The sequence below is a fragment of the Ictidomys tridecemlineatus genome, chromosome 6, assembly GCF_052094955.1.
Source record: "Ictidomys tridecemlineatus isolate mIctTri1 chromosome 6, mIctTri1.hap1, whole genome shotgun sequence".
In the NCBI taxonomy this organism is placed as follows: domain Eukaryota; kingdom Metazoa; phylum Chordata; class Mammalia; order Rodentia; family Sciuridae; genus Ictidomys; species Ictidomys tridecemlineatus.
The window spans coordinates 86,234,828-86,246,983 of record NC_135482.1 but is presented as its reverse complement, the minus strand read 5'-3'; the positions used below and the strand labels follow the sequence as shown (position 1 = coordinate 86,246,983).

General features: G+C 39.8%; 1 protein-coding gene across 25 annotated transcripts in view; it reads right to left on the bottom strand.

Moving 5' to 3' along the window:
• C2cd5 (C2 calcium dependent domain containing 5) overlaps positions 1–6,889 on the bottom strand; it is a 95,507-nt gene extending 88,618 nt beyond the window's left edge. For 11 of the 25 annotated variants that reach the window (XM_021728822.3, XM_040280923.2, XM_021728819.3 and 8 more), the window contains exons 1-2: positions 6,676–6,885; positions 6,394–6,512 (exon numbers count right to left, since the gene is read on the bottom strand). In XM_021728822.3, the coding sequence (XP_021584497.1) occupies positions 6,394–6,483 (90 nt within the window). In that variant the 5' untranslated portion in view covers positions 6,484–6,512; positions 6,676–6,885. Of the gene's footprint in view, positions 1–6,393; positions 6,513–6,675 lie in introns of all 25 variants that reach the window. The other 14 variants (XM_021728824.3, XM_040280922.2, XM_021728828.3 and 11 more) reach the window with 4 other exon arrangements.
• Positions 6,890–12,156: the final 5,267 nt, after the last annotated feature.

Sequence of the window (12,156 nt, the reverse complement as noted above, 5' to 3'; positions counted from 1 at the left end):
AGCACCACATAAAAATAAAACAAATAAAGTAAAGGCATTCGATTCATCTATAACTACAAAAAATTTTTTAAAAATAAAAAGGGGGGCTGAGGTTCTGGCTTAGCGGTATAGCACTCACGTGGCACATGGGAGGCCCTGGGTTCAATCCTGAGCACCACATAAAAATAAATAAATAAAATAAAGATATTGTGTCCAACTACAACTAAAAAATACTTTTTAAAAAAATAAATAAATAATGGGGCTAGGGTTGTGGCTCAGTGGTAGAGCACTCGCCTAGCTTGTGCAAGGCCCTGGGTTTGATCCTCAGCACCACACAAATAAATAAATAAATAAATAAATAAATAAATAAATAAATAAATAAATAAATAAATAAATAAATGTATTATGTCCAACTACAACTAATAAATAAATAAATAAGGGCTAGGGATGTGGCTCAGTGGTTAAGCACCCCAGGTTCAATCCTCTGTACCAAATAATAATATAATAAAATTGTAATACACGCTGAAACATGTTAATATAAAATATGTAAACATTCATTCCTGCCTTTTAACACAAGCAAAGGCCTCTTCTTTGAGTACAGGTCCACTGTTTAGATTTCTATATCTTTTTTTTTGCATAAACCACATTCATGTATCTGTGCTTTCTGGTTTGGGTTTGTAAAGTGACAGAATTTTAAATCACTTGTAAAAAAATAATAAAGTATTTTATAGTGGGGACCGCCCTGGATGAACACAACTTTAAGGACTATAAGTCCGAAGTGACTTGGGCAGTTACCCCAGATCAGATAACAAGGCATGGGTCCAGGTGTAGGTGTCACCCCTGGGGTTGAGTTACACTCACCTGTTCCTTTGTAATCCTACCCCTTCTGCCTTTTTTGGTAGAAAGTTCTAAGAAACAGCATCCACCTCCCCACCCTGGCCAAATAAAAGCCCACTTGCAAACATGCGTGCCCTCTCTCTCACTCTCTCATCAGCCTCTGGTGACCTTCTCTTGCCCCATTTTGGGGAGCCTGAACCCGGGAGACAAAGAAGACATCCTGAAACTCATATAAAAGGTATTTTGTGTCTGTATGGTATTTTGTGTCACTCCAAGTTCACACGAGTGACTTTAGTTCAGCCTCCCACGCTAGATGGGGATGGCATCTTATATTTTTCATAATCTTTTCTCCTCCTAATTCAACATCAATTTTTATAGACTATTTCTATAAGTCTTTACATAGCCTTATTAACTGAATTCTACCAATTTATATAAGGTTTAAATTAATTACAATAACAACAGTTGACATAAACAGATTTGGGAACAGGTGACATAAACAGATTTGGGAATAAACACGACCACCTCTGGGTAAAGTATATCAGCCAACTTATGGGGGCACACTCTCTTTAGAGTAGTCTAATGATATGGGGGGATCTAAGAATATGCTTGATGGAAGACATGCAGAGCACTGGAGACTGCAATGAGTCAGTCAATGAAAGTTGGCTAAGAAAGCTTCTATTACACAATCTTCTTACTCTGATTATCAGACTACTCAGCACTCTGTATCCCCTTTAATTGCTTTTATTTCCACTTCTATTTGACAGAACCCTTCTTTAAATTACATGTGCTCTCTCCCTCCTTTTGCTTTTACCAGGCTCATCCTATTCACCTGAAAATGCTCCTTTTTCTCTCTGCCTATGGAAATTTCACCATCCTACAGTCTCAGCATAAAGATTTCTTTTAACTAGCCAGGCCTGGTGGCATGTACCTGTAGCCTGGAAGACTGAGGAGGGAGAATCACTTAAGCCCAGGAGTTTAGGGCAGCCTAGGTAACACAGGAAGATTCCCTCTTCAGGAAAAAAGAGAGAGAGAGAGAGAGAGAGAGAGAGAGAGAGAGAGAGAGAGAGAGAGAGAGAGAGAGCGCCTAGGATTCATTATCTTCCTTTCCTGTGAGCTTATATTACTTATAACCTATATTACAAAATTTATGCCCTTATTATGTGGTAATCCTTTTTTATTTCCTCTTTCCTGCTTTAATTTCCCCCATTCTGCTGGATTATTCCTATTATAAAACAAATATCTTCTAGTATTTTCTAACATGTTTTAAAATATCTAAAACCTACATACTTAGGTACCACAGTATTTTTTATTTATCCCTTCATACCCATATTTCTTGAAACAGTTGCCTACTCCTGTTATTTCTATTTCCTCATTTCTTACATACTTTAGTTCTAACTCATTACAGTGTGGGCTTCATCCTCATCAAGTCTTTCATCAAGATCAATAACAACCTCTATATTGTCCAATCCAATGATTTCTATGTTCTCTTATTTGATTTCTCAGTGCCATCTGACAGATGAGTATTTCTTCTTTCTAGAAACTTCCTCTGGCCTTTTAGGACTTACTTCCTTATTTTTCTCCCCCCACCTTGCCCCCTGCCCACCCACTGCCTGACAATCTCAGCTTCCTTTCTCTAGTCATCCTCTAATATACCTCTTGATATTTTTTTCAAGGATCCACCTCACTTTTCTCTTCCCTAAGAGTTAGAAGTTTGCCAAAAGGAAAAGAATCAACTTCTAAGAAAGCTTTAGAAATTCTAGTAGTGTTTGGGGGGAAACAATAGTAGTAGTTAATGAGAAAGGACTAGAGATAGTAGGAGTCCTACAAGGCAAAAGTCACAACAATGAAGATTTGTCCTGTGTCATGACATTTAAATGTCCCACCAGATAGGCACATAACCAAGAAATCTACCTAGAACTTAACTCAGTTTAACAGATCAAAGTATAGTTTTAGAAACTAAAGCCATCATATTATCAAAAGACAACTCTGGTTCTTCTCCATGAGTTGAGTATTTTGGAAAATCAAATAACCAATAGCAACGAAGATTTATGAGATGCCAGAACTACACCTCTGCCTCACTCCACGAAGGGCAGTCATTTGATTTTACACATAGGTAAGGCAATCTCCATCGAATGTTCCAGCTTTATTTTCTCCAGGGCACACTCTTACCATCTAGCATACTGCATCTTTTACTTATATTTTTTATGTACTTCCCCCTCCCACAAAAAGTAAGTTCTGTGAGCAAAGTAGTTTTCACTTTATTTACTGCCCACTACAGTGTCTGATGCATACAAGGGTTCAATAAATATCCCGTGACTCAATCTGATTACTTCCTGTTTTCTATTATGCTTATGGACAAATATTTCAATATTGAAATCATTAAAAAATACCTTTATTTCTCTGTCATACTATGATCGAAGCACTGCATTGATTTTTTATTATGAGCACAGATAAATTATATTAGCTATGAAAATCATGCCAGAATATTAAGAGTAGACATCAAAATATCTATTATATTAAGGGGGTACTAAGTCTCAAAGGTTGAGAAACACTTTTAACCAGGACCTCTCTTTAGAATACCAGAGTAACAAATCCAATTGCCTCCTTTACAATCACAAAGAAAGGTCCTAAAGACAATCTCACTCTAACATGCCCAAATGGAAACTGATTATCTCCAATATGTCTCTATCATCCCTGTAGCATCTCAAAATATTACCCCACTGACTCCAGAAAGCTAGGAATCATATTTCAATCTTCCTTTCCTTCCTCCATGACTCCAATCTATCAACAAATTCTCTAGTCTACTTTCAAAATATATCTGGAATTTATCCACTTCTCTCCACTACCAAAACATTACCTTGGCCCTCACTACTTGTTATTTGAACTATTTCAGAATCTCACAGCAAGGTGCCTGCCTCCACTGTTTTCCCTTCATTCCATTCCCTACATAGGAAAAAAAGGCTCCCTTAACTGCTTCTGATTGAAATTAGAATAAAATTCCAAGTCTGGTGTGTGGCATAGGCCTGTAATTTCAGCAACTCTGAAGCTAGGCAGAAGGATCACAAGTTCAAGGCTAGCCTCTGCAACTTAGTGAGATTCTATCAAAATAAAAAAGAAAAGGGCTAGAAATGTGGTAGAGTGCCCCTGGTCACTTCCCAGTACCACAAAAGAACATAAAATAAAATTCCAAATCCTAAGCATGGCTACTTGACCAACTTTCCAACTTTATCTTATACCATTCTCCCCTTTACTCACAACATAACTGCCATAAACATGCTCCTTCACTTCCTACAACACACCAGTCTCCTCAGCGTCCTCCCTCTACTGAGACTCTTTTTTCCTCCTTTTCCAGCTTCTCTTCTGTCCCCTTGCCTTATGCTTATGCTTATACACAAGCACTCCCTGAGCAGTTGGCTCCTTTTCATTCAATCGGTCTTTGCTTGCCTGACACTCAGACTGATTTTATTCAACCTAAGGTAAATGTTCCCTATTATTCCCTTTTTATTGTTTTTTTTACGGTACTCACCACAGTTTATAATCATATATTTAATAATTTCTTTGCTTTTTAAATGTCTGTCTCGGTCACAAAAATAAGTCCCCTAAAAGCAAGAACAAAGTCTGTCTTGTTCACTGTCATATATCAGCTAGACCAGTAAGGATCACAGGAACTAGCAAATTGCTGACACTCAACAACTATTTATTGAACAATGAAATTAATGAGTCACCCTTGAACCTGATGCCCCCCCCCTCACCAGCAAAATCCAGTTTTCAAGGCCTAAGAATTTTAATCTCAAAAATATTCTCAAATCTTTACTAATCTATTCCCATTTCCACATATTGCCTTGACAATTTTACCATCTTCTTAGCTGCTTTTCCTGCTTCACATGGGTCCAGTACATCAAGGACCTATCAGGCTAGGAATAGAGCTCTGTGACATAGCACTTGCCTAGCATGTTTCATCCCATGCAAGTTTCATCCCAGCACCATAAATAATAAATCAATAAATTCAGGTAATCCCCAAAAGAAACAACCTAATACAAATAGAATCTTTTATTTCCACTGAAAAAGCTCCCCTGGCTTACCACTGCCTATTTATAAAGGAAAAACACATTAGAAATTAGATTTGACTCAAATCTACCAGCTCAGCCTCAAATCCTCAAACTCACATACCCCTTTTATTCCAGACACATCTCAAATTAAGATGGTTCCCTGAATATACCAGGTATCAAATTCTTGTCTTTGTATTCCTTCTGTACAGTAAAAATTCTGGGTGTCCCTCAAGGCCCAATTCAAGTGCTGCTTCAAATGTCAGCTCCTTACAAGTTTTCCTAAACCTTCAGAGACAGAATTAAGTTGCCATATTTGAATTTAACACTCTTCATCTTGCCTGGAGAGAGAGTAATAGCATAGTGGTTAGGAGAAATGATTGCCAGGCTATGGAGATTTACAAGCTAAGTAATCTTATGCAATATATTACCATCCCTGGGCCTCAGTTACCTCAACTGTAATATGGGATAATAATTTAAAAGTACTTAGCACAGATATGGCAATAATGAAATACAATTCATGTTACCTATTAGTTACTAAAATGTGTGGGAAAAGTATGCTTTGGTTATCTGTGTATCCCTATTACCAAACATCTAGCCAAAAGCATACAGAATTTTTTCAAATGAATATGAAGTTGGGATTAAGAATTACCATGACAAGTAGAGGTAAACTACAGTGGTGACAGAACATTTAAGGAATACAAAAAATATTTTATATTGAGATGAAATCAGGCTGTATATTATCATGTATCTATTAACTTTAAGCATTAATAGCCTAAACGATTATTGCTGTAATCCTTTGGCTCATCATGTCGACTTTTATTGCAATATTTTCTTGGCTTCTTTCAGCCTCTGGTTTATTACTTTCCAGGCTGTACGCCTGCACTAATTTGCATGACTTTTAAACTAATCATTAGATTTAAAAAGCAATTTTGTAATTTAAATCCATAGCACTTAATGACTTCCTACCTCAAGGCACTAAATTTACACTTGAAACAGCTCGTCGGACCTACCAGTCTATACAAGAGAGAAAGTGTTCCAGTTGTGTTTGGAACTTACACTGATGGTTCTGAAAATGTCAGGCTAAAGGTGGATATCCTACAATGTAGGACTGGGAATGCCCATAAAGGGCTGTATGTACATTCTCACGCAGAGGTCCATCACACAGGCGTCAAAAGTCATCCTTCCCCTAGAGAAGGACGTGCTTGTGTTTCCGTGGCCGCGCGGCCACGCCTCGGGATCTGTGCTGACTGGCAGGTGGCCTGTTGTGAGTCTAGACATTTAGGGTCACCCGGCATGCAGAGCAGTAAGAACCTCTCCGCGCGGCGGGGTGTACCGCCGAGTGCGGCCAGCCATGCACCCATCACATGGGCTTCGGCCTCGGCGGACATCCCTCTTGGGAGGTCTGGACAAGCACGACAGACAGCAGGGCAGTGGAAAGGGAATGGGATGAGGGGTTGGGAGCAGGTGGGTAGATCCTTCACTGGGCTTGGCGTTCTCTGGATTTTGAGGGGCAAGACCTTGCACCAACCTCCACGAAGGCATCAGTCAGGTCACTAGCACGGTCCATCACTGGCAAATGGCGCCCGGCTACGATTTTCACCTTCAGCTTCCCAGGCATCGTCTCGGCTTCGGCCTCTCCTTGGGCTCCTGCAGAAACAAACAAGCGAGCCTGCGCCGAGAGCCCGGCGGGCGGGGGAGGGGCGCGGGCGTGTGGGGAGCGGCGCGCGCGCCGGCGGGAACGCGCGGGGCAACTGACAGCAGAGGGCGCGCGGAGGCGCGCACGGGTACCGCGCCGCCGCGCTACACTCACTGTGGCACAGAAAACGGGGTTGTGTCGCACGGGCGCTGAGACCTCATTCCGGAGAGGTAGTCAGAGAGAGGACCTTGGTGGATTCTGCCGGTCTGGTCCAACAGTGCTGGGAAAAGAAGAAACTAAACCCAGTCAGCATCCCGTTGAGCCTGTGCTGCACCTACACGTACTTCTCCTGCCATTTCCCCCCTCCCCCGCCCAAAAAAAAAAGATGGCGGCTCTCGGGGCGTGGAGGCAGCATCGATCTTTCGGCGCTCTGCCCGCTTGGCGGAGGAGAAACTAAAATTCGCCAGGAAAAGATTAAGGAGGCGGGACTGACGTCGAGGAAGCGGGAGGGCAGGGAAATGGGTCGAGTCCTGCATCATCCACCGAGTCGCGCCGTCGCGTTGTGTGGGGTTCCGCGCTGCTATCCCGCAGAGAACCCCGCGTCCTCCAGCGAGCGGCGGCTTGGCAAGCCACAAGCGCCGCTTTCTGGAAGGGCTGTGACAGACTTAGCTGCAGTGAAGATTGCTAGAGGAGCCTGCCTTTAAACACCCGTTAGTGGTTCGTAAAACCAATCTAGCTGGTTCCTACGTGGAAGGCGTACAGGTGCGTGTGGTTAGATTCAGTTTTCTGTGAAATAAAGAAATATCAGGTAGTATTATTTCCCGAAACGTTTGATTCAGCCATCCGCGCTTGTACTGTGTACTGGATCGTAGATGTTACCTTGGGCGAGGAATGGGAAGGGAACACTCTAAAATCCAGAGTCCCTGAAAAGACCCCTGCACGCATAGATCATCTCTGTGTAGTTATCACGAACCTACGAGCGGAAAGGGGAGACCTGCCTTGAGAAAGTACAGTCAACCGTACTTGGGTTCATGAGAAATGAACCCGAAGAGCCATTACATCTTTCAGAATTGACCCAATTACATAGACGTGAACGTACTAAAGTGACGTATTATCTATAGGTCCAGATGATCAGAAAACGATAAGGGAAATTGAGGCACAGGAACCAGACAATAAAATCACTTCATACCAAATAACAAAACCAGCATTAACAATATACTTCATATCAAATGCCCAAGTCAGTGTTAAAAATGCAAGTGGCAAGGTGTATAACACAGGAATCATGAGGAATGAACATTTTCTAAATGAAGATATCCGCAGCATAATTTTTTTTTCATTTATTTTATTTTTTTATTTTTTGCCTCTCAGGTCCCCCTACGCTGGGGGTTGAATCCAGGTCCCTGCAAGTGCTAGACAGCTAAGTAAGCATTCTACCACTGAACTATACTCCCAATCCCAGCATGATCTTTTTAACTTCAAAAATACTCAACTGGCGTGGTGGCGAGTTTATGTAATCTTAGCAACTCAAGAGCCTGAGGCAAGAGGATCACAAGTTCGAGGCCAGCCTTAGCAACTTAGTGAGGCTGTACTCAACTTAGTGAGACCCTGACTCAAAAAATAAAAAGGACTGGGGATGTGGTTCAGTGGTAAAGTGCCTCTGGGTTCTATCCTCAGTACCCAAAAAAGAAAGAAAAATGTTCTATATATAGAGTTCTGCACTCCAAGCAGTAGTAACCCAGAAATGTTTTCAAGGCAGAAATTCCTCCTACAGAAGGAACACTGTTAACATGAGTGAGAAGTTGAACTCTCTCAAAGAGAAAAAGAAACAACTTGCTCAAAATAAAAATCTAAAGGATAGGGATGGGGTTGTGGCTCAGCTGTGGAGCACTGGCCTTGTACCTGGGAGACCCTGAGTTCAATCCTCAGCACCACATAAAAATTAGTAAGTAAAAATAAAGGTATTGTGTCCAACTACAACTAAAAAAATAAATATTTTTTTAAAAACCTAAAGGATAAATTATTGATTTTATAGTATTGAAACCTTTGTCCATTCAAACTATGACAAAAAGATAAGAGGCCCCAATTTTCTTGCAAATTTCCCTAGATCCAACTGTAGCTTTTGCTGCAGTTTGACTACCCTTAAAATGCCTCTGTCAAATGCTAAAGATTGACCTGCCCTATGTGATCAGTGTTTATTGTTTTGTGGTAGGGTACAATTTTTTTTTCCCTTGAAATTGGGGGTGGCATGAACCCAGGGCCTCACACATGCTAGCTACACCACTACATCCCTAACTAGCTTTTTCTAATATAATGAAATCATAGACTCATCATGTTACTAGTTCATTTTTAAAAAACATAGGGAAAAATATAAGAAAACTGAAGTTTAGCAATAATCTTATGGAAAATAATGCACTGTATTACAAGATGTTGTAAAATATATTTGCAAATTGCACAATGAAAGGTTAGCAACCTTGGCTTCCTAATTAGTAGACTATAAGGTACATACCTGTTGCCTTAGGCTTCATCAACAGAAGATTATAATTAAGAAACTTCCTGAATACTGTTTTTTATTGGAATTAAGCCTGACTTTAGTTTAACTGTTTCCTAATAATTGCACTAGTTTGTTCTAATTAATGCTGGGAACAGTGCTGTCCTTCCTGACAAATCTGTCATGATCTGACCTCTGATTACCTTCTTTAGCTTCAGACCCTGCCCTTATTCTTGCATTTTAGATCCTATAATTATGAGTTATTGCATATTGAATGTTTTCTATATGCTAGATATTTAATTCAGAGCTCTCAGCAGCTTTGTAGCCATTCTAAAATCCTATGAGATAGGAATTATCAGCCTTCCTTCTTTTCTTTTTATTTTTTAACTCAGGGATTGAGTCTTCATTTTATAGATGAGTAAACTTCAGCTTTGAAAAGATGTGATTTCCCAAGGCCCCAGAGCTGATAATGAGGGAGGCAAGATTTAAATCTAGGCAATAATTCCAAGAATCCATGCTCTTTAAAGGCTGCATATAGTTTTCCAGTAAACTGTGCTTTTCCCTCTGCCTGGAATATCTTCCTCAGTCATTTTACTAATACATATGAATTCAAAACTCAGTTCAAATATCACTTCTACATCTTCTGATTCCCTTCCTAATAAAGATACTCCATTCCTGCCTATGCTGCTACTTTATCTAGAGTATCTTCCCTTGTAGTAATTATCCATCTATAACCTGCCCCTACTAATTTTTGACCACCTTGAGGGAAAGGATTGCTTCTTACTCATCTCTCAATTTTCAGTTCTTGCCCTGTGCCCTTTGTGCAGTGAACAAATGCTTATGCATTAAATTGAGTAGAAATTAACCAATTATTACTACTTTGCTCTCTCCTCTTTTCTGTCTTCCTAAAATGTTGCTTTTAAACTCTCTTCATCACTTTAAAGTTAAATTTCTCAAGGATTGTCTGTATTTAGTGCCCTCTCTTCACCTCCCAGACAGACCTGAAACAACTATTTATATTCAGAATTAACCACCACCACTGTACCAAAACAGTTCAGACTAATGCCATCAATAGCCTCTGTTGCTAAATCCAGTAGACACTTTCAGTTTCCATTTTACATGACTCTCAGTAGCATTTCACACTCTTGACCATGTTCCACTTAAAATAGTCTTCCTCCTGTTATTTAGACACCATACTTCTCTTACTATTCTGATATATACTTCTGTCTTTTCAGCCTATTCAGTATCCTTAACTATTTAATATGTTTTTCTCAGGTTCATTTCCTAGACATATTCTCTTCTAACTATACTCTCTCCCTACGTGATGATCTCATCCATGCCATTGATTCCAATTTTGAAATATTTAGCTTAGAACTATCAATTTTTATTTTTAATCCATGAATCTCTTGTGGGATTTTGATCCTATTTCTATTTGAATTATCAAAGAGACCTCAAAGACAGAATGTCCAAAACTGAACTTCACCATCTACATAGTCAAATGCTCAAACCAGAAACTCACTGATTTAAGTTTAAGAGTAGATACATACAAACAAGAAGCTAAACTCAATTCAGTTTTTTGTTTTGTTTTGTTTCTTTTTCTTTTTTTTTTTTTTTTTTGGCAGCACTAGGCATTAAAACCTTGTGCATGCTAGGCAAGCACTGTACCACTGAGCCATATCCATAACCCCCAGTTCAGTTACTTTTGCTTTGATTTATTGCTAAAGTAAGAAATCAGCTGTGTAAAAATTAAAATTGAGATAAGTAGGCAGCTAGGTAGACTCATCTTCTATTGGTTTTCTTATGTCTAATTGGTTCTCTTGAGGCATGCCTAATGTATGATGGGCATAAGAACCACATCTAATAAAATACTCTCCAGATTGGAAGATTATTAAGGCAGAACACATTACCTTACATCAGTATCTATCAATGCACTCAGTGAGCCATAGTACCCAGATGTAATGGGCAGGTACTTCCTCATTGTTCCAGCACAAGGATAAGATCCCCTTATTAGTGGCCGTTATGGTTTAGATATTAGATATCTCCAAAAAGCTCATATGTGAGACAATGCAAGAAAGCTTAAAGATGAAATGATCAGGTTATGAGAGCCTTAACCTAATCAGTGCATTAACTCACTTGAATGGATTAACTAGATGGTAACTCTAGGTAGGTAAGGTGTGGCTGAAGGAAGTGGATTGATGGGGGTGTGCCTTTAAGGTTTATATTTTGATGTAAGGAGAGCTCTATCTCTGCTTCCTGGTGCCTGGTTCCTTGCTGCTTTCCTCCATCACACTCTTCTACCATAATTTTATACCTCATCTCAGGCCCCAAAGAATACAGTTGGCTATCTATGGACTGAGAGCTCTCAAACTGTGAGCCAAAATAAACTTTTACTCCTTAAAATTGTTCTTGTCAGGTCTTTTGGTCATAGTAATGAAAAAGCAAAATAAATCAGTGACTATACTACAAAGCCTAGAATTTTCCATTTATGACTACTTAAAGGCTGTTGTGGTTTGGATATGAGTTGTTCCCTAAAAGCTCTTGTGTTAATATAGGAATATTCAGAAGTTAAATGATTAGATTATGAGAGCTGCAACCTAATCAGTCCACCTTAGTTTGAACAGCCTGACTATAACTATGTGGTAACTATAGGCGGGTTGGGTATAGCTGGAGGAGCTAGTCACTGGGTTGGTGTGCCTTGGAAGGCTTCAACTTCCCTGAGGTTCCCCACACACACAGCCATCATGAGCAGAGTTTTCCTCCACCATACCCTTCTGCCATGATGTTCTGCCCCAACTTGGAGTCAGCTGACCACACACTGGACCTCTGAAACCATGAGCCAAAATAAACTTTTCATTCTCTAAGTTGTTCTTGTCATGTATTTTTGTCACCGCAATGAAAAGCTAACTGAGTAACAGAAGGGCTTTGTGGAAAACACAGGCACAATTGACTGTTATATTTGACTATTCCTTTTCCTCACCCCTGACACCCATTAATCACCAAATTCTATTGTTTATAATTACTAAAGATCTTTCAAATTCATCTATTATCCACCGTTTTCTATTACCTAGAAGTGGTATTCCCACTACCACTTTTGCCCTCTAATCCATTCACCACAAAGTAGTCCAAGGGATCTTTATAAATAGATAATGTATATTGCTTTCTTTAGG